The sequence below is a fragment of the Phacochoerus africanus genome, chromosome 7 (assembly GCF_016906955.1).
Source record: "Phacochoerus africanus isolate WHEZ1 chromosome 7, ROS_Pafr_v1, whole genome shotgun sequence".
NCBI lineage: Eukaryota > Metazoa > Chordata > Mammalia > Artiodactyla > Suidae > Phacochoerus > Phacochoerus africanus.
The window spans coordinates 7,007,817-7,033,460 of record NC_062550.1 but is presented as its reverse complement, the minus strand read 5'-3'; the positions used below and the strand labels follow the sequence as shown (position 1 = coordinate 7,033,460).

The 25,644-nt window shown below is 46.9% G+C and overlaps 1 protein-coding gene across 1 annotated transcript in view; it reads left to right on the top strand.

Moving 5' to 3' along the window:
• Nucleotides 1–169: 169 nt before the first annotated feature.
• ACO2 (aconitase 2) overlaps nucleotides 170–25,644 on the top strand; it is a 50,128-nt gene continuing 24,653 nt past the window's right edge. The window contains exons 1-2 of the mRNA XM_047786141.1: nucleotides 170–250; nucleotides 24,345–24,481. Coding sequence (XP_047642097.1) covers nucleotides 215–250; nucleotides 24,345–24,481 — 173 coding nt within the window. The 5' untranslated portion in view covers nucleotides 170–214. The remainder of the gene's footprint in view (nucleotides 251–24,344; nucleotides 24,482–25,644) is intronic.

Below are 25,644 nucleotides of genomic sequence, written 5' to 3'. Positions count from 1 at the left end.
TGCACTTTGATATCTGTGCCGGGTATTTACTACCCCGACTTTTTAGGCAGCTCTCTCCCAATTCCCAGGTTGATTTTGGAGCTCCGCCCACGTCGCTCGCGGGAACGCCTTCAGCGTGACGCGTTTCTCCTCAGGTCCCGCCCCTCGCCGGAGGCCTTAAATAAGCCGCGTGTCACGTCACTTTCAAGCGACCTCATCTTTGTCAGTGCACAAAATGGCGCCTTACAGCCTACTGGTGACCCGGCTGCAGGTGAGCGAACCTAGAGCTCTCTAGGTTTACGGGGGCGGGGTACCTCCTTCTGCGCTTGCGGCTATGGGCAAGGCAAGGCGAGGCGGGCCTGACCTCCGGCCGACTTTTCGCGTACCTGTCTCTTGCGCGGGCCCAGCGCAAATACCCGCTCCTCTGGCGCCCGAGGTCAGGGCGTCCCCGGCTCAGTCAGCTCTCAGCCCTGTCCCCGCCCCGCTGGAAGCAAGGGCCTAAGAAGCGGCGGCCGGGTGAAGAGTGGAGGCACGTCTTTCTCATTTTTGAGGACCGCAGTTTCTTCCCCCGTAAGGCTTTTTTTTTTTTTTTTTTTTTTTTCCTCTCCCGTTCCTCAAGGTGAGGACAAGGTGACTGGGGGGCGCGGTGGTTGGTAAGCGCGCTAGGCCCAGAGCCTGAAGGCCTCACTTTTCATCTCAGTAGCACAGACTTGCTAGCCAGGTGCATCTACGGTTGCCAAACATGGAGTCTGTGGAGGGGGGGAAAAAAACTATGACCTATTCCATCTTGTGGGGATCCTGCGGAACATGTAGCCAAGAATTCGAGGGGGTGGGTTCCGTGCCCAGATGTAGCAAATAGTAATGATGACAGTAGTCTCTCAGCTTTGCACAAGATTGCAAGACTCAATTCCTCATCACATCGTTTGATTCATATCATCATTTCTGGAGATGATATTTTTATTTGATAGGTGATGACACTGTTAGAAAACAGGTAAAAGTTCTGCTCTTTTGAGTCTTACCAAAGTGCTGTGGCCTGAGCATCTGCCCTACTACCCCCCATTCTCCTTGTCCCTTTCAGCCTGCCCTCACAGAACTTTTTGAGCCAGAGTGTGGCCCTGGAGCTGACATTTGTATTTGTGGGAGTTCCAGAATGGAGTATTTTGAGCTCACAATCAGTTGCTTTTCAGTTACTAGATGGGGAGGGCAAAAGAGACTCAACAGTTTGACCTTGACTGTCCTCTTTTGAACCATCTAGAAGATTGACTGACTGCCTTTTTTTTTTTTTTCCACTCCTGACTTGACAACCCTAGGAAGGTGTTACACTCAAAGGTTCAATGTCAAGAACGTATTTCGTTAATAAAAAATCAAGCAAGCATTCTCCGACAACCTTTTACATTTAAATTTGTGAATCTACATTGGATCAAGTAGCACAACTATTATTGCAGAATTTTAAAAGAAGTAGTGTACTGTACTCTCAGAAAGTATTGTGTTGTCAGAAGTTATTTTTTTTTTAAAGTTACATTGTTAAAATTTAAACCATATGGTTTAAAGGGAAATTTTAAGATAAACTTAAAATACTTAGGATCTCTCAATTCTGGGCAAAGACAAGGATTTGTCCAAATTTTCTCTTTAGGTTTTTTTGATTCTCCAAGTTAACAATGTGGAAGTAGTTGTTTCTTCCTGATCTTGCTGTCCCATCATGTAGTGAATCTGGGCAAGATTGTTTGAAAAGATAAATTATTACAGATCTGTTGAGCCTGGAAGAGAGGACTGATATCACAGTATTTTTGAACTGACACAGGATTTTGGAAAGCATGACCATTAGACCCCTACAGAAAGAGATCTGGACCATACCAGTACCACAGGTTGTATTCTTTTTTTTTTTGGCCACACCTGCAGAATTTCCTGGGCCAGGGATTGAACCCATGCCGCAGCAGCAACCCACACCACTGCAATAGCAACACTGGATCTTTAACCAGCTGCTCCACAAGAGAACTCCCATAGTTCATATTCTACCCTGACCAAGTGAACTTGGGAACTGAATCTCAGTTTCCCCTTCTGTCAGTTGGGGATTTTCTCCTTTGATAAACATTTATGTGAAGTACTTGGTGATTGGTTTCCATTCAGGTTTTTTTTTTGCTTTATGGGCCACGTGTGTGGCATGTGGAAGTTCCCAGGCTAGGGGTCAAATCGGAGCTGCAGCTGTTGGCCACAGCAGTACATGCAACAAGCCTTGTCTGTGACCCACACCACAGCTCATAACACCAGATCCACAACCCACTGAGTGAGGCCAGGGATCGAACCTGCATCCTCATGGATACTGGCTGGATTCGTTACCACTGAACCACAACGGGAACTCCCATTCAGATTGCTGGGATGATTGTTACAAAGCGGTGAAAAAGTAAAATGTGTTTGTTTATGACCATCTTGTTGTCCACCCTGCTCTTTTACGGGTAGACAATCCAAAGACCTTGCGTGTGTGTCTCTTTGTTCATGTAGCAGAAGATGAATAAAGGGCGTTATACCACACTGCCTCCTGATAGCCAGTTTGTCTTAAATAATGACCAGCTACAGCTGCAACTGTCCTCTGAAAACCTCATAAATTTACCTCTTTTATATTTAGCTACAGAGTAATAGAAGGTAATGCCTTCGCTGTCAGGTCTACAGAACCCTGTCTGTGCATTTAATGTTACTACTTCATTCACCACATGTTTACTGACTTCCCACTGCTTGCTCAGGATACAGTGAGAAGCAAAAAAAAGGCAGACGACGCCTGTTCTCATGGAGCTTCCACTATGTCCTCAGGTATTCTGCAGAGAACCTTGGACGTCCTTCTCAGCTAAAGTATTTTTCTTCCGCCCTTGGAGAAGACCAGAGGTCTTCTTAGTTGGACCTTGGCTGGACAGATACGGCGGATAACAGAATGATGGTGCTGACCGCTACCACCAAGAGTCGCTCACATTCACTTGTGTGTCAGTGGTCTCGTGTGACCTGTGAGACATGGCAGGTTTATTGGCTTTGTCTTAAGCAGAATTAGAGCAGAGGCATAGTGTGATGGCTAAGAGCATGGGTTCTGGCGTCACACTTCTTTATTTGAATGCTGACTCTGATACTCATTCTCTGTGGCTTTGGGCAAATTACTGCACCTCTGTGTGTGTGTTACCTCACCTGTAAGGCAGTAGTACCTCTGACTTACCTAATAAACTTAGTGACAAAGTATTCAGAACCTGGCTGGCACCTAGTAAGTGCTATGTGATTGTTAATTAAAATAAAGTAAGCTTGTCTAGGGCTTTATTACTAGTTAGTAGTAGATGTGATTTGAATTTGCCCCTTTCTGACCCCCAAGCCTGAGGTCCTAGCAGCTACACAATAGTACTGCTTCCTTTTGGCATCAGGACTCAGCCTGTCAACCAGGATACCGTTACTGGTCCGTGACCAGAGAACAGGGCTCTTTAAGTTGAAAATACTCTGTTGTTTGACAGTACCTGCTACCAGGTAGGAAGATTAGAAACAAAGTAAAGAAGATGGAGGTGAAGTTTTTAAAAAGGCACCTTTATTCTCTAGTTTTTTACTCTTGTTATATTTTTATATTTATGGCCACACTCATGGCATGTGGAAGTTCCCAGGCCTGGGATTGAATTGGAGCCACAGCTGTAAGCACTGTAGCATTGCTGGATCCTTTAACTCACTGCACCAGGCCAGGGATCAAACTGAGCCTATGCAGTGCCCTGAGAGTGCATTTGGATTCTTAACTCACTGTGCCACAGTGGGAACTCTCTGTGTTTTTTTAATTAATTTTTGTGTAAATGACTCTGGATGGTAAATGAAAGGAGTTGGTCACTTCCAGACACATTTCTTAGGTCTTTGGTTTTACCTTGAGGTACTAGGATGCTGAGTTCACATCATGTGACCTTGGAGTCGCATAACCTCCTGCATGCAAATCAAACGGCAGTTGACTACAAAGAAGTGACCTTTGGCAGAAGTTAAAGTGCCTCTGTAAAGTGCCATGTTCAAAAAAAGTATTGCTTTAAGTTGCGAAACAGATTCATTCTGGTTGCATGTTCACTGGTACCTTCTCAGGTGTCCTGTATAGTCAGCTGCTGAGTTGAACTGAGTGAATGAGTGAGTGATTGAATGGACGAGTAAATAAACGTCCAATCTCAAATTTGGGCAGAGGAAGTAGAATCACCATCCTGAGGACCTGGGAAGCATACCATTGCCTTTTGAACCAGCTGTTCCTGAAATGTTTTTTGAAAGCTCGCTATGTGCCTAGCACTGCTCTTAACCCTGAGAGTGTACTAATGAACGAGAATAGTGATGCTTGTGTTGTAGTTCTGGGGAGATAAACAGGGAGACAAATAAGAAAGTCTTAGCTCTAAAGTGCTACAAGGAAGGTAAAATGTGGTAGTGCTGCAGAGAGCAAGGGTGAGGAGGTGGCCTGGCTTGAGCTGGAGTGGTCGAGAAAAGCCTCTCGAAGATGTGACACTGGAGCTGATACTTAAATGTTAAGAAGGCAGCTGTTCTGCATTTTGGGAGAGGAGACTTCCAGTAGAAGGGGCAGTGTGTGCAAAGCACCTGAAACAGATCTGAGGATAAGAAATAAGGCCGGTGTGGCTGAGGTGATGAGAGGAAGGTCTGAGCAAGAGGTAGGAGCCAGGGTCCAGTGGGCTTGTAGGAAATTGGGTTTTACTCCAGGTGTAGCGAAAATCCATGGGAAGGTTTTAAGCCATGAAGTGACAGGATCCGATTTATGATTGAGAAGAATCATTCAGTCAGCTGTGTGGATGATGGACCACAGGGGAACAAAAGCAGCGGGGAGCCCAGCGGTGGGGGGGGGGAGGCCTGTTGGAATTATCCAAGGAGTGGTGAAGGTTTCTGTGGCTAGGGTTGGCAGTGGAGATATTTTGGAGGTAGATGGGTTGGATGTGGAGTGTGAGAAGCAGGGAATTAAGGATGACTTTTAGGTTTGGGGCCTGAGCAATTAAACAATTGTTGAACTTGAGTTCAGTAGTCATGTGTTTGTATGATACTTGTAAAATTTGGTCAAGGGTCAGAGGGTCTTTTTTTGCTTTCAGGGCTGCACCCAAGGCATATGGAAGTTCCCAGGGGTTGAATCTGAGCTGCAGCTGCAGGCCTATGCCATACACAGCCACAGCAACACCAGATCCAAACTGTGTCTTCAATCTACACCACAGCTCATGGCAACGCCAGATCCTTAACTCACTGAGTGAGGCCAGGGATTGAACCTGCATCCTCATGATACTAGTTGGGCTCATTACCACTGAACCACAGCAGGAACTTCTGGATCAAAGTTTCTTTATAAATTCTTGACCCTTTCATCAGCTTTCAACAAGTATCTATATTTCACAGGTGAGGAGGCTGGATTGGGTCAAGTGTCTTGCCCCAGGCATCGTGTCTGAAGTGAGCCCTATTCATCTTAGGCTTTATTCTGGTACCTGGTATCTCTAAGAGGGTTATCTGGGAAGTATTTAAAATGAATATTTGGGAGTTCTCTCTGTGGTGCAGTGGGATTGGTGCCATCTCTGCAGTGCCAGAACACAGATTTGATCCCCAGCCTGGCACAGTGGTTTAAAGGGACTGGCATTGCCACAGCTATGGTGTAGGTTGCAGCTGCTGCTTGAATCTGAACCCTGGCCCAGGAACTCCATATGCCAAGGGGTGGTCAAAAAAAGAAGAAAGAATAAAATGAGTGTTGGTGCCTGAGCGGTCTGTCTTCATTGGCTCCAGTGTTCTTTGACACACCTTGTTTTCCCAGCTTCTGGTTTGGAAGCAGTGGTGAGTGGGCTCTGAGCTTCTCAGCATAAAGTGGGGGACGGACTGTAGGGTGGCTGCGTGCAGAGGTTGAGGGGTGGGAGCAAGAATTGGATGAAGTCTGTCAAAAGGTACAGACTTCCAGTTATAGGTATGGGATGTATAGCATGATAAGTGCTAATGCTGCTGTGTGTTATATATGAAAGTTGTTAAGAGAGTAAATCCTAAGGGTTTCATCACAAGGACAAAAATATTTTTCTATTTATTTAATTTTGTATCTTTATGAGATGGTGGGTGTTCACTAAACTTACTGTGGTAATTATTTCATGGTGTAAGTAAAACTGTTATGCTGTATACCTTAAAACTTAAGCAGCTACATGTCAGTTATATTGCAATAAAACTGAAAACAATTTTTAATTAAATTTTTAAAAGTTTTATTGAAGTATAGTTGATCTACAATGTTGTGATAATTTCTGCTGTACAGCAGAGTGATTCAGTTATACATGTACACACATCCATTAAAAACATTTTTTAAAATAAAAATAAACCAAAAGGAAAAAACCACCATATAGAATATCAGGAGGAATTCACATTGTGGCTCAGTGGTAATGAACCTGACTAGTATCCATGAGGACACAGGTTTTTTTTTTTGTCTTTTTTTGCTATTTCTTGGGCCACTCCTGCGGCATATGGAGATTCCCAGGCTAGGGGTCCAATTGGAGCTGTAGGCATGGGCCTACGCCAGAGCCACAGCAACACGGGATCCGAGCCGCGTCTGCAACCTACACCACAGCTCACGGCAATGCCGGATCGTTAACCCACTGAGCAAGGGCAGGGACCGAACCCGCAACCTTATGTTTCCTAGTCGGATTCATTAACCACTGCGCCACAACAGGAACTCCAGGACACAGGTTTGATCCTGTGTTCTTGTGGCTGTGAACTAATGCACTATGAAAATTTGTGCCTGGCTTCTAAGATTTTAGGGATGGGCTCTTTCTAACTTGGAGACAAGGGACAGACTTTTCCTTAGATTGTTTCCTCGGAGCTGTAGGAGCTCTTTATTTGGGGGACGTGAAATGGTGTGGAAAGTGATGGGTTCATTCTGTAAAACTTGGGCCATAGGAAAGGGCACCAACTTTGCTGTGTGGCCCTGGGCAAAATTGTTATGTTCCAGAGCCGCAGTTTTCTCTGTAAAATGGACACAGTATCTTGTGTATAAAGTACATGGGGCAAATCTGGCAGCAGCGTATAAACATGTAGTGGAAGTTAGTCTGTGTCTCCAGCCCTGGAGATGGGTACAACCTCCATTGCCCCAGCGTTTATTCTCAGCTCATATCTTTTTTTTTTTTTGCCTTTTCTAGTGCCGTTCCCGCAGCATATGGAGGTTTCCAGGCTAGGGGTCCAATCAGAGCTGTTGCCACTGGCCTACACCGGAGCCACAGCAATGCAGGATCCGAGCCGCATCTGCGACCTACGCTACAGCTCACAGCAACACCAGATCCTTAACCCACTGAGTGAGGCCAGGGATCGAACATACAACCTCATGATTCCTAGTCATATTCGTTAACTACTGCGCCATGATGGGAACTCCTCAGCCCCTATCTTTATTTATTTTTTATTTTTTTGTCTTTTTTTTGCTATTTCTTGGGCCGCTCCCACAGCATATGGAGGTTCCCAGGCTAGGGGTCCAATCGGAGCTGTACCACCGGCCTACGCCAGAGCCACAGCAACGCAAGATCCGAGCCGCATCTGCAACCTACACCACAGTTCACGGCAACGCCGGATCGTTAACCCACTGAGCAAGGGCAGGGATCGAACCCGCAACCTCATGGTTCCTAGTCGGATTCATTAACCACTGCGCCACAACGGGAACTCCAGCCCCTATCTTTAAAAGAGACCAGCCCTTGGGAAGTTGCTTGCGCCTCATGCTCTCCATGGATATTGGGTATCCTATAGCAGTTGTGCAGGAGAACCTTTTGGGTAGTGATTTGGGAGAAGAGGTAGAAAGGAATCCACTGGCTTCCTGTTTTGGTAGGTGTTTGTTTTGTTCTTTTTCAGCCTCTCTCGCAGCATACGGAAGTTCCTGGTCCAGGGATTGAACCCCAGCTGCAGCTGTGACCTTTAACCCACTGTGCCACAGCAGGAACCCCCCTGTTTTTTAATTCTCTAAGTTGAAGGGCAACATTGAGAAGATGAGCTTGAGAATTACATTTGCAGTGTTTTCAACATTACACGTGACGTTCCTTGGGGCATTTAGGCCCAGTTAGGAGTGTTTCTGCTTTTACCCTGCAGAGGTTGAGACAGTTTCTGAGTGGGAGCTTTAATTCTGTGGCTAGTCGTGAGTGGTACCAAAGAGGTCTCAGGAGTTTCTTTATTGCCCCACACTTGAGTGTTGTGTAGGTAGACTCCTGCTGGACATTGTGTTATTGTCACTGAAACACTACAGAGCTGATTTAGGACAAGGGCCCAGCCTGTAAAGGAGCTTCTGTACTGGTGAGAAGAAGTCATGTCTTGGTAACTATGTATACTGGGGCTGAAGCAAAGAGGGGAGGAGGTGTGCTGGGTGGCACTAAATCCAGACCAGACCATCTTGGAACTTGGATGTGTGGTGGCATGTTTGGTCTGCTCCATGGCACCACTGGTATTAGAGATACTGAGATTGAGCAGTCACCCCTGCTGTGCCAGTCATTGAACTAGGTCTTGATGGGCAAATACTGCCTCACTTGACCTTCACAACAACCCTAAGATGTAGGTGTCATTAGCCTGTTTTCAAGATGATGAAACAGATCCCGATAGGTGAAATGGCTTGTCCAGGGTCACAGCCAACATGCAGCTGAGCCAGATTTTGAATGCAGGGTTTGTTTGACTGCAGAACTCAGGTTTCTTACCATCCAATCAAGCTGTCTGCCCAGAGAACTCCCCTGGACATAGAAAGTAGAAACTAGATCCCTGTAGCGTAGGCTAGATAGAGCAGACACAGTTCAGGTGGCTCCATGCCCTGTTTGGATAAGTTTCTATTTGGGATCATGATTGCATCCAGCCCCAAATACCAGCAAAGCTTGAGAAGGAGAGGCTAGAGCTGTGGGTCAGCCTCCCAGGCTGCCTGTTGAGCTTGCAGAGAATACCCTTTAGAAGCGTGTTAGTGTAGAGTGCTGCCCCGGTGTGGGTGGAGCAGGGCTCGGGATTTGTATCTAGTTCACCATATGCCTGGAGTTTCTGCTCCAGGCAGCAGCAGTGAAGAATTAGGCAGATGAGCGAATCTGTTAACCCATTCCTTAAAGGAACCCCCCCCCCCCCCACCGCCTTGGAGCCTGTTTAGAGGCTTTGTCTTGGACAGACTCGGCTCCCTGCTCCCTTTCCAAGCCTCTGAAAAGGACTGCAATCATTTCTTTGCCTTCCAGTTGCATAGCAACCAAGCTAGCTGATCGCCTCCTGGCAGGAGAAATTGTTTAGCTTTGGAGTCTTAGGAGAGGTGCCAGTCATTCGCCTACCAGGAGAGGGAGAAATTGTTAGAGGCAGTGGAGGTGTGGGAAGATGATGCTTCTTAAGGAGGATGTTGACTGACATGCTTTCCTGTGTTGCTCACCCAGACAGAGCCTCACCTGAGGCTTCTGTGCTGGGAAGGACTAGGCAGCCAGTTGCTAAGACCTGGGAGACTGCAGGCAGTTGAGGATAATAGGCAGGACCCAGGAATCTTAACCTTCCCGAGACCTTGAGTGATCTTGCTGCGAATGGGTGGCCCCATATGGTAGTTCATTCCCTACTGCTGGACACGGTCTGTTAAGCATTTGCAGGCAGAATGAGTGGATAGATGCGACCTTTTCAATTCTGAGATAATCTATCCTGGTACTTGGGACCTGGTCTTTGTTTTGTTTGACGGCTGGGAAGGGAGAAGGGGCGCAATGGGAAACAGTAGCCCGTGGTTCTTTCTCCAAAACCTGGGCAGGTAGCACGTTAGTGGCAGCATCTCCTTCTCCTGGGAGAACTGACATATGTATTAAATGCCTGCTGGGAGCCTGGCTACCAGGGTCGGTGATTTTCAGATTTTTTTTTCCCTTAAAGAATGCAGTGTATTCATGAAAGCTCTCTTTCCTTCTCTCTGTTCCAGTTCCCAGAGGCAACCACCTATAGGGGTTTTGTATTTTTCATTCCATGCTTTTTTTCTCTGCATTTACAACCAGTACGTTGTTTCTAACCCTCATAAAACCTCTGCTCTTTTATCCCCATTTTACAGAAGAGGAAACTGAGGCTCAGAGAGTGAAGAATCTTGTCTGATGTCCTATAGTTAGGGGAGCTGAGATTCTAAGCCAGATCCATCCAGCTCTAGAGTGGAGGCCCTTCCTGTGACTTGGTCCTGGGGTTGAAGTGTTTCTGCAGTGGCGCTCAACAGGTCAGAATGGGGCTGGTGACTGCTCTGTCTCTTGCCTCAAGAGACCATGCCTCCTCCAGGAGCCCAGCCTATTTGGACAGCTCAGCCACCTCCTCTGTTCGCTCTGAGCACCAGAACCCACCAACACATGGTTCCCTAAGGCAGCGCTGGCATATGCCATGCTTTACAGGATGGACAGAAGGTCAGACTGGCCCCAGCCAGGCTCCCATATGCTTGACTTTGTGAATAGGCACCGATGGCTCAGCACAGCCTCTGCCAGAGGCACTCACAACTTGAATATGAAAGCTTGATGGAGAGACTTGTGCTCAAATCATGGCTCTGTCTTCATCCATTTCATCACCAAGTGTTGAACTGGTTCTGTGTGGCAGACATCATCCTAGGTTCTGAGTATATAGTGGTGACCAGAACAGATGAGTTTTCTGCCCTCATAGAGCTTATGTTTTAGTGGAATTCAGCTTCTTATCTGTCTCAGTCTCCATTTCTCATTAAAACAGAAGACAGAATGACCTATAGCAATCCCACTTGGCACATTTGTTGGAAAGATGACATAAGATAACCTTTGTGATCTTGCTTGGCACAGTTTTTTTTGCTTCATTTCATTTCTTACCTGGCTCCTTGGTGGGTCTGCTTTGGTTATATTCCTTCCTTCAGAGTATGTTCTGTGTCACTAAATGCAGCATCAGCAGAGCCTCCCTTAGTCCTTGGGAGCCCTGGAGATTTGTATCCCATGCAGCAAGGGAGGGGGTGTGGGAACACAATCGGATCAAGGAGCCATATTCCACCAGAGGTTCTGAGCCCCAGTGGAGGACTGAGCGGAGGTTAGGGACACTGTAGCTTAGTGAGAAGGGCAAGGGCTCAGCAGGTTCCCAGCTGTGTGACCTTGGCCAGGCCACTTCCTGTCTCCGAGGGTCATCATCTTCAGGGCAGTTACGGAGGCTGAGATTTGTCCAGCAAGTTTATAAGGGTAGCTGGCATGGAGCAGTGTATCAGCTGCTGATGTTGACTCCAAAACAGGTCTGAGAGCATCTAGCCGCTGGCCCCCCTGTTGGGAGACTCCTACCCAAGTGGAGGGAGTTTTGGAGCAAGGAAGTGCTCGAGGAGTGCTGAGAATGGAGAAGACGTAATTAGGGTTTTCATTGATTTGAAGGCCTGAAATGTGGAGGAGTGACTGAGCTCATCTGATCCGGTTCCAAAGGACAGGGCTAGGAAGTGTGTCAGCTGCTAGGCTGGGTGCTTTCTCACAGGTACTCTCCTTTCATCCTCACTGCAGCCTGCGAAGGTGTTATCCCCACTCACAGACGAAAAAAGGCCATGTGTAGAGGGGTTAAATAAAACCACACAGGTTAATTGCACAGTTCCTGGGGGCAGAGCTGGGATTTGAGCCCAAGTTTCCGTGGCTAGAATCTGCCTGATCCAATGGAGGCATGTTTCAGTTCAGCAGGTTGTTGTTGTAAAGTGTTAGAACTGTCTAGTAGCAGAACAGGCTTCCTGGAAGAAATGAGCTTCTTGGACTAATCATACTGAATCAGAGACTTAGAGAGGTTTCCTGCCTTAAGGCTGCCCTCAGCTCCCCACTTGCTGAGAACTTGGAGGGTGAGGGCTTAGTGGAAGTATCTGTTTTAGATAAGGGCCTGGTATTTACTCATGAGTATTTTACAAGGCCTGAGACTTGAGCTCCAAGTATGGGGGGATTAATTGCCTGTTTCCTAGTTGTGACATCTGGTGGATGGCCTTTGGGTAATCTCTGGAATGTCTTTGGGCCCTGAGGCTGGGTTGAACCAACCTTTGAGTATTTTTTACTTTTGGACTTAGGAAATAAAAACAAAACTCCAGTAAGTTATTTTTTTTTTAAATAAACTGCAGTCATCACCCTTTTTAAAATAGTATTCTGGCCATTCATACTTCAGCCACATTGGTCAGATACAAGGCTCAGTAGTGTCTTTTTTTTTTTTTTTTTTAATCTTTTTAGGCCCACACTCGTGGCCTATGGAGGTTCCAGCTAAAAATTGAATCAGAGCAGCAGCTGGCGGCCTGCACTGCAGCCACAGCAACACCAGATCTGAACCGCATCTGTGACCTACACCACACGGCAAGGCTGGGGTGGCCTACACTGCAGCCACAGCAACACCAGATCTGAACCACATCTGTGACCTACACCACAGCTCACGGCAAGGCTGGATCCTTAACCCACTGAGCGAGGCCAGGGATCAAACCTGAGTCCTCATGCATACTAGTCTGGTTTGTTACTGCTGCGCCACAATGGAAACTCCAGTAATATCTATTTTTAAGATAAAATTAATTTCTTACCTTTTTTTTTCTTATTTATAAAGATACCCACTGTAGGAAACTTGGAAAAATACAGAAGTATAAAGAATACCAAAAAATTACTTATAGGAGTTCCCTGATGGTTCAGTGGGTTGAGGATCTGGCATCACTGCTGTGGTGCAGGTTTGATCCCTGGCCTGGGAACTCCCTCGTGCCACAGGCATGGCCAAAAAAAATTACCTGTAATTATTTGTAATACCCAGAGGTAACCCACCCTAACCTGGAGATAACTGCTATTAACATTTTGGTGTATTTCCTTGTTTGTTTGTTTGTTTTGTCTTTTTGCCATTTCTTAGGCCGCTCCTATGGCATATGGAGGTTCCCAGGCTAGGGGTCTAATCGGAGCTGTAGCCACTGACCTACGCCAGAGCCACAGTAATGCAGGATCTGAGCTGTGTCTGCAACTTACACCACAGCTCACGGCGACGCTGGATCCTTAACCCACTGAGCAAGGGCAGGGATCGAACCCGGAGCCTCATGGTTCCTAGTCGGATTCATTAACCTCTGAGCCATGATGGGAACTCCTATATTTCTTTCTAATGTTTTAAAATTTTATAATCCAAATTTAAAATATTTAGTAATACATGAATTTATCATTTATATGTCTTTAAATTTTTTCTGATTCTAAAATTAATGTATGTATAGTATTAAAGGTTCAAATTAACATAAATATTAAAAAATTTTAAGTTCTTTAATTTTACCCTCCAGGGATAGCTACTGTTAACATCCGTTCCATTTTGACTTTGATTCCTTTAATTTGTTCATGTCCAATCAGTACTTAGAATTGCTGGAGAGGAGTTCTGGTCATGGCTCAGCGGTAAAGATCCCGACTAGTGTCCACGAGGACATGGGTTTGATCCCTGGCCTTGCTTATTGGATTAAGGATCTGGTGTTGCCGTGAGCTGTGGTGTCGGCTGCAGATATGGCTGGGATCCTACGTGGCTGTGGTGTAGGCCAGCAGCTGCAGCTCCAATTCAGCCCCTAGCCTGAGAACTTCCATTTGCCACAGGTGCAGCCCTAAAAGATTTTAAAAGAAAAAGAATTGCCAGGAGACACTTGGAGGGCTCAGTGTTTGGGCTTAGAGTCAGGCTGTCTTTGAATCCTGATGTATCTGTGACCTTGGGTGAGCTACTGCTCTTCTACAGCCCTCAGTTTCCTCATGTGTAGAAGGGCATTTCGTCCACGTGAAGAACTTACAATGTGACACTCAGTAGAAAGTACTGCATACTACCATCGCTACTGCTACCAGTGATTACTGTTACTGTCTTTGCTCAGAAACCTTAGCCCTAACACCTGGCATTTGGGTACAATGGGTACCCTGGTGCCAGGGACTGTGGGGAGGGGTAGTTTCAGCAGGGACTGATGTTTGGAGCCTCTCTTGGAGTCACTGAGCATTAAATACCACACGGTACCTGGCATTAGGCCAGGGAGTCTGGTGGAGGGGCGGTGGTGGCAGGTATTCCTGGATAAGTTCAGGGGGTTGTAAAATTGTATGTTTTGTGTGTTTTCTAAATTTTTTCCATGACATATATGCTGGTTTTATTTTTTTGGTCTTTTGTCTTTCTAGGGCCCCAGCAGCGGCATATGGAGGGTCCCAGGCTAGGGGTCTAATTGGAGCTACAGCTGCCAGCCTATGCCAGCCACAGCAACTCGGGATTCGAGCCACATCTGTGACCTACACCACAGCTCACGACAATGCAGGATCCTTAACCCACTGAGCAAGACCAGGAATCGAACTCGCAACCTCATGGTTCCTCGTCAGATTTGTTTCCGATGAGCCACGACGGGAACTCCTGTGCTGCTTTTTAAAATAGTAAATTGGAGTTCCCGCTGTGGCGTAATGGGACCTGCAGTGTCTCTGGAGTGCTGGGACGCAGGTTCAGTCCCCAGCCAGGCACAGTAGGTTAAAGGATCCAGCACTGCCGCAGTGCGGTGTAGGTCGCTCCTGGCTCAGTTCTGATCCCTGGCCCAGGAACTCCAGTTGGTTTGGCCACCAACCCTGCACTGTGGCCAAAAAGAAAAAAGAAAATGGAAAATAGTAAATGGTGTCTTAAAAACAAACAAAAACCTGCTTGTAGCATTTTGCATCATAGGTGCTATTATTTGGGGGTCCATTCGTGTCATTTCAGACCTCACACAATACTGTCGTATTTATTCCCTTTTTCCAAAAGAAGAAACTGGGTCCAAAGGTGAAATCTGCTGGCACCACACTGCTAGTAAATGACAGGGCTAGCCCTTCGAGCTGTATCTAAGTTCTCTTCTCTGGGCCACACTGCCCCTTGTAAACTGCAGATTATAATTCAGCCTTCTCGGCCCTGCTGGGCTTCTCGCCTGACCTCCCTCCCTGTCTTGCTTTGCCGTTTACCTTCCACCACTTCGTACGTTCGTGATTTCTAGCTCCTGCACACGTCACCCGATTGTCTACTTTCTGTGTTACTCTCTGTCCTCTGAGCGCCTGGCAGACCCCTGTCTCTGCTCCACAGTCCTGCTCAGTGAAGTCTTGCCTGGGCATTCCAGGCCGAGTTAATTATTCCCTCTGCTCTACTCCTGCCCCTTGTGTTTCCTTCTTGGTGTAGGCGACAGTGGTTTGTGTTTACGTGCTGATCGTGGACAGACTGAGGTGGTGTAAGTGTAGGAAAGGGGTTACATGATAAGCCACCGTCAACCTGTTGCACTTTTGCTCCTCTTGAATGTATTGTCTACAAGGCAGCCACCGTGATTTTTTAAAAAGTTTCTTTTATTACAGTTGATTTACAGTGTTCTGTTTTTTTTTGTTGTTGTTTTTGTTTTTGTTTTTTTTAATGCAGATAGGATCCTGCTTAACTTCAGTGGCTTCTCATTGCTCTTAGCATCGAGTTAAGCATTTAACATGTCCTGCTGTAAAGCTCACACACTTAGAGAAAGGTCAAGGCCGGACTGACTCTTAAAGGTATAGTGAACCACTTCATATTCAGGCAGTTCTTTGCTCAGATACAGAATGAGAAGAAACAGAAGCTGAAGGTGCCAGCTTCCTGGGTTCTAGTCCCACACACTGAAAAGGGTGGTACCAGGACAAAAGGAGCTGATGACTGCACTCAAGTTGTGGCACCACCAGTGTCACCAAGTGGGTTTATATTTTGCAGCTCTAGTCTGAAGAGTCCGGGACTGAAAGCGTCATACCTTATCAGATACTGGGAGTCTAGGAGAAACTTTCCCATAACAGCCTCCCAGGGAAGTAAGGAGGCAAAGGGGAGATGGCCTCATATCATCTGGTGTTCCTAGATACTGGGCCAAGACTCAGATAAGCTGCAGTTCAAGGCTGCTCGGGTGCTTTTCTCATACACCTGCAAGGTCCCTCGCAATACCTGGCTGCGTTTTACCCCTGGCTCATTTTCTGCTACTTCCACTGCCCTCTGCATGCTTTGCTCCAGCCAAGCTAGTTTTCTCTTTCTTATTTCAGTTAAAAGTGCTTTCCTGCTATGGGGCCTCTGCACATGTTCACTCTACCTGCCAGGCTCCCTGGTTTCTTTCCCCTAAACCCCGTTTTATTTGCCTGGCTAACTCCTCGTCATGTTTTGGTTCTCAAATAATCACTTTCTTGGATAGTCTAGATTCGTTTCTCCAGCTTTATATAGTTAGAGCATTACAGCTGCTTAGCCTCTCTTTCGTAGCACTTACATAGTTGCTTCTGTAGTTTCTGGGGTGATTACTTGGTATTTGTCTTCACCAACTTGTAAGCTCAGCAAGGGCAAGAACTGTGTCGGTCTTGTTTATCTCACTACGTCAGGCACCACAGCACAAAGTTGGGGGCTAGATAAACATCTATTTAATGAATCAGTAGTACTTTAGTTTTGTGGGGTTTTTTGTTTTTTGTTTTTGGGGTCACACCTGCAGCATCCGGAGGTTCCCAGGCTAGGGGTTTAATTGGAGCTGCAGCTGCCATCCTGCACCACAGCCACAGCAGTGCAGGATCCAAGCTGCATCTACGACCTGCCTCACAGCAACGCTGGATCCCCAACCCACTGAGTGAGGCCAGGGATCGAACCCTCATTCCCATGGATACCAGTCAGGTTCATTACTGCCGAGCCACAATGAGAATTCCTTATAATACTTTAGTTTTAATTAGGGAGGTGGTGTGGTCGAAAAAGCATTGACTTGAGCATTGAGTGACTTGGATTCTGCTCCAAACTGCTATTAATGAGGTATGTGGGACCTAGGATACTCCTCATCTGTCAAGAAAAGCAATTTGGGTGTTCCTGTCATGGCTCAGCGGTTGTCAAACCCAGTTAGCATCTATGAGGTTGCAGGTTTGATCCCTAGCCTTGCTCAGTGGATTAAGGATCCCATGTTGCCGTGAGCTGTGGTGTAGGTCGAACATCCGGCTTGGGTACTGTGTGGTTGTGGCTGTGGAGTAGGCTGGCAGCTGTGGCTCCAATTTGACCCCTAGCCTGGGAACCTCCATATGCTGTGGTACAGCCCTAAAAAGACAAAAAGACAAAAGAAAAAAAAAAGAGAGAAAGGAAATTTGATGATCTGGGGTCGCTTTGGGTTCTGATAATCTAAGATTCTAGATGAACCATGTAATTAGCAAGAGTTCTAGGAATTCCTGCTGTGGTGCAGCAGGTAAGGGATCTGGCATTGCCTCTCTGACGGCATGGATTTGATTCCCAGCCCAGCACAGTGGGTTAAGGATTTGGCGTTGCCAAAGCTGTGGCTTGGATTAGATCCCTGGCTCAAGAACTTCCATGTGCCATGGGTTTGGCCAAAAAAAAAAAAAAAGAAAAAAGAAAAAAATTAGCAGAGTTCTTGGGAGTTCCCGTCGTGGCTCAGTGGTAACAAACCCAAATAGTATCCATGAGGATGTGGGTTCAATCCCTGGCCTCGCTTAGCGGGTTAAGGATCCAGCACTGCCGTAAGCTATTGGTGTTAGGTCACAGATGCGGCTCAGATCCTGTGTTGCTGTGGCTGTGGTGTAAGCCGGCAGCTGCAGCTCTGATTTGACTCCTAGCCTGGAAACTTCCATATATTGCGGGTGTGACCCTAAAAAGACAAAAAAGTTAGCAGCGTTCTGGAGGGATGGGACCTAGGATGAGAATCCAGCTATCTGCTTGACATCTCCACTTGGGTGTCAGACAGGTAAACTCCCGATCTCACCCCCAAAACTGCTTTCCTGTTGAGTTCCCTGTTTCAGCATATAGCAGCTCCATTCTTCCAGCTACTTAGGCCCTAACCTCAGTGATACTCTTTTTTTTTTTTTTTTTTTCCCCCAGTGATATTCTTGACTTTTCTCTTACCCCTTGGCCAGTTTGTCAGCGGACTTTATTGTTAGTCCTTTCAGACTGTATCCAGATTCTAACCCCCTCTCACCACCTCCACATCACCATCATTTTTTTTTTTTAAACAGACACACATGCAGCGTACGGAAGTTCCCAGGCTAGGGGTCCAGTTGGAGCTGCAGCTGCAGGCCTATGCCACATCCACAGCAATGCTGGCTCTGAGCTGCATCTGTGACCTATGCTGCAGCTTGTGGCAATGCTGGATACCTGACCCACTGAATGAGGCCAGGTATCAAACCTGCATGTTCATGGACACTATTTTGGGTCTTAGCCTGCTGAGCCACAGTGGGAACTCTGTCACTAATTTTTTTAATTGGAAGTTCTCTTAGGTAGTGTTTTCAAACTGTCTATGTTGACCTGTTTTTTTTTTTTTTTTGTCTTGTTGTTGTTGTTGCTGCTATTTCTTGGGCCGCTCCCACGGCATATGGAGGTTCCCAGGCTAGGGGTCGAATCGGAGCTGTAGCCACCGGCCTACACCAGAGCCACAGCAACGCGGGATCCGAGCCGCGTCTGCAACCCACACCACAGCTCACGGCAACGCCGGATCGTTAACCCACTGAGCAAGGGCAGGGATCGAACCCGCAACCTCATGCTTCCTAGTCGGATTCGTTAACCACTGCGCCACGACGGGAACTCCTGTTTTTTTTGTTTTTTTGTTTTTTTAAATTTTTTTCTTTAGGGCACCCATGGCACATGGAAGTTCCCAGGCTAAGGGTCAGTCAGAGTTGCAGCTGCTGGTCTACACCACAGCCACAGCAACTCGGGGTCTGAGCCACGTCTGTGACCTACACCACAGCTTATGGCAATGCTGGATTCTTAACCCACTGAGTGGGGCCGTGGGTGGAACCTGTGTTCTCTTGGATACTAGATGGGTTTGTTACCACTGAGCCATAACGGGAACTCTTGTTGGCCTGTTTTGGTATCATGAAATTCATGGGGCGCAAGTTGCCTTTGAAAAAAGATAGTATAGAATGCTAAATGAAACAAGTAGGGAATTCCTGTTGTTCCCTGTTTCTCAGCAGGCTAAAGACCCAGTGTTGTCTCTGTGAAGATGCAGGCTTGATCCCTGGCCTCGCTAAGTGGGTAAAGGATATGGTGTCATCACAAGCTGTATGTAGGTCGCAGATGCAGCTCAGATCCAGCATTGCTATGGCTGTGGCATAGGCTAGCAATTGCAGCTCTGATTCAGCCCCTAACCTGGGAACTTCTATGTGCTGCAGGTGCATGAAGAAAAGAAAAAGAAAAAAAACAGGCACAAAAGTCACCTAGACTTTTTTATATGAAATCCCTAGAATAGATGAATCCATAGAAACAGAAAGCACATGAGTGATTGCCAGTGGCTAGGACAGGGAAGTGAAGAGAAAAAGAAAAAACTGTTTAGGGCTGGCTTCTGGTGATGGAAAAGTGGTGATGATTGCACAACAGTGTGAGTGTACTGAATTGTACACTTAATAGTTACCATGGGGAGTTCTGTGTCTGCATATTTTACCACAATGGAAGTAATAAGAGAGAATGAAAAGTATCGGTGTGCATTGCAGGGGTCGAGTATGGTTTAGTGAAACTTCTGTTTCTTACATTATTCTCTACCTGCTGCTGGGTCACAACCTAAAGTGGATTTTGTATGTGTGTGTTTTCAGTCAAAATTTGAAAGTCCTCTCTCTAAGACTCCTTTTAGCTCGGAACAACTTTGGTCAGTACTTGGATGTTGCTAGGGCTCTCTCCAATATGGCTTCACTGGGATACAGTGGACTTTGAATGACTTCCTCCTTCCCTGATGACTCTCCACAGATGCCATGTAATTTTGAGTAAGTCAGCTCATTTTGTCTGTTTGGCTTTTGCATCTGTGGCTTTGAACTCAAACATGATTTTATTTGAGCCCTGAGAAGATCTTAGCCTCTGTTTCACCTGACCACTCATATTTCTTCCTTCACTGACCCCTGTACCTAAAGCATTCAGTAGCCCCTCTTACACATTAGCACATCTTTTGGGGTTCTTTTTTTGGTTTGGTTTTTGTTTTGTTTTTTGGGGATTTTTTGTTGTTGCTTTTTGGAAAACAACTATTTCATTTTCATTTTCTTTTTTTTTGCCTTTTCTAGGGCTGCTCCTGCAGCATATGGAGGTTCCCAGGCTAGGGGTCTAATCGGAGCTGTAGCCGCTGGCCTACGCCACAGACACAGGAACTCCTGATCCGAGCCGAGTCTGCAAGCTACACCACAGCTCACGGCAACGCCAGACCCTTAACCCACTGAGTGAGGCCAGGGATCGAACCTGCAACCTCATGGTTCCTAGTCAGATTTGTTAACCACTGTGCCACGATGGGACTCCTTCATTTTCTTTTTTTTTAAACTCAGTGAATTTTATTTATGGTTGTACAGCCATCATCACAACTCAATTTTACAACATTTCCATCCCCAAAACCCCCAGCCCATCCCACTTTCCCCAACCTGTCTCCTTGCGTAGCCATAAGTTTTTCAAAGTCTGTGAGTCAGTTTCTATTCAAGTAAGTTTATAGTATCCTTTTTTTTTAGATTTCACATGTAAGTGATAGCATGTGACGTTTGTGACTCAGAGTCTAACTTCACTTAGTATGATAATATCTAGGTCCATTGATGTTGCTGCAAATGCCATTGTTTCATTCCTTTTCATGGCTGAGTAATATTCCATTGTGTTTATGTATCACATCTTTATCCACTCCTCTGACAACATTTAGATTGCTTCCATGTCTTGGCTCTTGTATATGGTGCTGCAGTGAACATTGGGGTACATGTATCTTTTCAGGTCATGGTTTTCTCTGGATAGATGCCCAGGAGTGGGATTGCTGGATCAGATGGTAATTCTATTTTTAGTATTTTGAGGAATTTCCATACTGTTTTCCGTAATGGTTGCACCAATTTACATTCCCACCAACAGTGTAAGAGGGTTCCCTTTTCTCCACACCTTCCTTGTTTATTGTTGATAGATTTTGTTTTTTGTTTTTTATTTTTTATGGCTGCATCCATGGCATACAGAAGTTCCTAGGCTATGGGTCAAATCAGAGCTGTAGCTGCTGGCCTACACCACAGTCACAGTAACATGGGATCTGAGCTGTGTCTGTGACCTGCACCACAGCTCATGGCAATGCTGGATCCCTAACCCACTGAGTGGGAGCCAGGGATCTAACTCGAATCCTCATGGATACTAATTGGGTTTGTTACTGCTGAGCCACCATGAGAACTCCGTTTGTAGACATTTTGATGATGGCCATTTTGGCTGGTATAAGGTGGTACTTATAGTAGTTTTGATTTGCATTTCTCTAACGATTAGTGATATTGAACACCTTTTCATGTGTTTTTCGGCCATCTCTATGTCTACTTTGGAAAATTGTTTAGATCTTGTGCCCGTTTTTTAATGGGGTTGTTTTGGTATTGAGCTGCAGGAGGTGCTTATATATTTTGGAGATTAATCACTTGTCAGTTGCTTCATTTGCAAATATTTTCTCCCATTCTGTGGGTTGTCTTTTCGTTTTATTTAGGGTTTCCTTTGCTGTGCAAAACCTTTTAAGTTTAATTAATTTGCTTTTTCAGCCACACTGGAAGTTCTCGGGCCAGGGATTGAATCTGAGCTGCAGCTGCGACCTCTGCCACAGCTGCACAGGTCAATCCTTAACCCACTGGGCCACAGTGGGAACTCCCACATCCTCTGTTTTCATGTCTGTTTTATCCCACCAATTGTGGTCTTCAGGGTAGGGAGAGTATGGTGGTGTTAGAGTCTCGTGTGGTACAGCAGAGTGTTCCCCAGGTGTGCTGTAGCAGGTAGGCTACAGGTGTACAGAGACAACCACACACCGCTCCCCCCGCCCCAGCCCCGTCCCTACACCCTAGCAATGGAGGCTGCCAATGGCATCCCAGCAGCAACCCAGTGTTTGCCAAAAAGAATTATTTTGTTCGTGGGCCTTAACTTAAAAAAATTTGGAAGCCATGTGGAAACGGTTTAGGAAAGGTTCATTATTAAACAACAGGAATTATTCTTCCTATTTTATAAATATTGTAAAATAGAGAGGATGAATGGTTTGACCAGTCAGGGGGCTAAATAAAAAATGGATAGTGTTCTGAAGCTGGCATGCTTTCTGTGACACCACGCTGGGTTGCATTTTATGTGTGGACATACGTGTACTGTTGCATCCTCGCCTCTGTGTAAATGAAGACGAAAGCTGTGGCCGCTCCAGGAAGACCCAAGCTCTTGGGGTTTTCTTTGGGTTGGAGTAAATCTCTTCTGACATTGCTACACTTTCCCCTGGGCTGTTGGGGAATAAGAGGGTTTATCTGAGAGTCTGCTTGCTGGGGAGGAGCATTTATAGAATCTCAGAGCTGGAGAGAACTTGGGAGAACATCCCCTCCAGTGGTTCGCAGACATGGCTGTTTCAGGATAAGCGGGTCATCTTTCCTGTTGCCTAGGCTCCATCTCAGGTGGTTCTGACTGAGAGGTCTGGGTGCGGAAGGGCCTAGAAGCTGTGTCTGTGAAACTTCCCCAAGTGATTTCAGTGCAACCAGAATGATCCACTTCTCCTATTTTATAGAAATGACAAAGAGGGCACAGAAAGGCCAAGTGACTTGTACAGGGTACATTGTGACCCAGCTCGGGGGCCAGATCCTGGACTCCAATCCCTGAGTGTTCCTTCTAGGCGCCCACCACCTCCTGTCACCTGGGTGCTCTCACTGTGTCCACCAAACCACACACAAGGAAGTGACCACTCAGATAGGCACAGAGGACTCTCTGAGCTTGGTACCTATGTCCAAATGTTGGATTTCAAGATTGGGATTCAAGGACAAAAATCTGGTGATACTGGGGAACTTTGGCTTTCTTTTCATCAGCCAAAACCAGCTTGCTCTGAGTCTCTTTTCATCCACACAGTGTCACATTTGGGGAATTAGAGGAGAAAATAATTTTCCAACTTAACCCAGACCTTTTTTAATAATGTTAGTGCATTTCTTTTTTCTTCTCTCTCTTTTTTTTTTGTCTTTTTGCTTTTTCTAGAGCCGCACCCATGGCATATGGAGGTTCCCAGGCTAGGGGTCGAATCGCAGCTGTAGCCACCGGCCTACGCCAGAGCCACAGCAACGCAGGATTCGAGCCTCGTGTACAACCTACACCACAGCTCACTGCAACACCAGATCCTTAACCCACTGAGTGAGGCCAGGGATCGAACCCTTAACCTCATGTTTCCTAGTTGGGTTCGTTTCCGCTGTGCCATGACGGGAGCTCCCGCACATGGTTTTAACCACACTTAATGCCCTACTTTAAAGTGTTAATGCATTTTTACACATAAGGGAAAATTGGCAGCGCAAAGAACACCCATGTACTTAACCATATAGGGTCATCAGTTAACATTTTGCCGTATCTGCTTCATCTGTCTATTTTAAATTATTTTTTTCTGGACCGTTTCAGAAGAAATTAAAGGTATTGTGATACCTCATTTCTTTTTTTTTTTTTTTGATCTTTTTGCTATTTCTTGGGCCGCTCCCGCGGCATATGGAGGTTCCCAGGCTAGGGGTTGAATCGGAGCTGTAGCCACCGGCCTACGCCAGAGCCACAGCAACGCGGGATCCGAGCCGCGTCTGCAACCTACACCACAGCTCACGGCAACGCCGGATCGTCAGCCCACTGAGCAAGGCCATGGATCAAACCCGCAACCTCATGGTTCCTAGTCGGATTCGTTAACCACTGCGCCAAGACGGGAACTCCAGCGGTCATTTTTATGACCTAGTCTCAGAGGTCCCATAGCTTCACTCTGCCACAGCTTATTCACTAGAAGTAAATCTCTAATATGTGCCAGGTAGTCCAGATACAGATAAATAAGACAAATTAAGTTTAATCCCAAGCCTCAAGGACGCTGCAGTGCGGGCAGAGTAGCAGGTACCGTGTGGGCAGTGCTTTCAACTGACCAGCCTGAGGATGTCCACAGATGTTCTCATTTGACCTCCCCACAGACTGTATGGTCGCTGCAGCTTGTATCCTCATTGCCTATCATTTTTGGCCCTCAGATGATGGAGCATTTTCTTTTCTTTCTTTCTTTCTTTTTTTTTTTTTTTCCTTTTTAGGGCCGCACCCATGGCATATGGAAGTTCCCAGGCTAGGGGTCCAATCGGAGCTGTAGCACCAGCCTACGCCACAGCCACAGCAACGCAGGATCCGAGCTGCATTTGCAACCTACACCACAGCTCATGGCAATGCCAGATCCTTAACCCACTGAGTGAGGCCAGGGATCGAACCCATGTCTTCATGGATGGTCGTCAGGTTCACTAATCACTGAGCCACAACAGGAACTCCAGGATTTTCTTGAATGGATATAGAACTCGACTTTGGTCCCAGAAATTCTGACTATTCAAGTCCCTTGTGCTTTCTTCTTCCACACGCTGTGTTCTTAGTGGCTGCTGTGTCATTCCTGTGCCTCGGGTGAGGGAACTGACTGGCGCTGAGAGCTCTTGACACTCTAATGCCTGGCTGTTTTCCCCACACTGCGCCCGTAAGGGGGTGGCCCGCTCTAAACACTCTCCTGACAGCTGCTGATGTCTTTCTTCTTTCAGAAAGCCCTGGGTGTGCGGCAGTACCATGTGGCCTCAGTCCTGTGCCAGCGGGCCAAGGTGGCCATGAGCCACTTCGAGCCCCACGAGTACATCCGCTATGACCTGCTCGAGAAGAACATCGACATCGTTCGCAAGCGGTAAGGCTGCGGCGGGGGCGGCGGAGGGCACCAAAGGGTGTGGGGGCTTCTGGTGCTGCCCACCCCTCCGGGGCCGCGTAGGAGATGTTTGACGAAGAAGGATGGTGGATGACAGTGGCAGGATCAAGTCATTTAGGGTACACAGGTCCCTGCCGAGGACGGGTGCTCCAGGTCAGTGGTGGACATTCTGCCCTCTCTGCAAAGGGCATGTGTTCTCGAGAAGCCTGGAGATGGGGTCCATAGGGAAGGTCCCAGGCCTTCTTTGGTGCTGTGGCCTGAACCTCCCAGCCACCTTTTCCAGGACAGATGACTAAGCCTCAGCAAGTCCTCCGGGGATCTGGCAGGCCTGGTGGGTTCAGAAATACATGCATGAAGTTCCCTTCATGGCTCAGAGGTGAACGAACCAGACTGGGATCCCTGAGGATGCTGCTTTGATCCCTGGCTTCACTCAGTGAGTTAAGGGTCTGGCATTGCTGTGAGCTGTGGTGTAGATTGCAGACACGGCTTGGAGCCCACGTTGCTATGGCCGTGGTGTAGGCCCGCAGGTGTAGCTCCAATTCGACCCTTAGTCTGGGATCTTACATATGCTGCAGGTGTGGCCCTAAAAAGCAAAAAAACAAACAAACATGTATTTCCTCTTTGGTGCATGAGCCCAGGGGAGAGCCCAGGCTTAAGACTTAGAAGGCAGCACAGGTGGAATCTTGAGCATACCTTTTTTCTGGGCCTGTCTTAGCTCATTTGGTGAAATGGCAGCCATCTTAGCACTCCTCCCCTGTGTGCCAGGTCCTGGGCTAGAAGCTGGCACAGGGGGATGGGGAGCAGGGACTGGTAGTGCATAGCAGCCAGCACTGTGCCTGGAACTTGACTTGCTACAGACAGCGCTGCACGCTTCCCTGTGTGGCGACCTGACCCTGGGAGGAGGAGAGATCGCATACGAGTACACCGTACACCCATTTACAGCTGAGGACGGGGCTCAGGTGGACAAGCAGCTTGCCCAAGGCCACACAGCGATCAAGTGAGGGGACCTTGTCTCCAGGCGCTTGTCTAGCACCCTCGCCACCATCCAACACTTGCTGTCTTTTGCCACTTTGCTTCCTGTTTACTGATACCCTCAGTTCAATTTTAAGGGTTAAGGGATTATCTTAGTCTTTATCTCCAAGGAC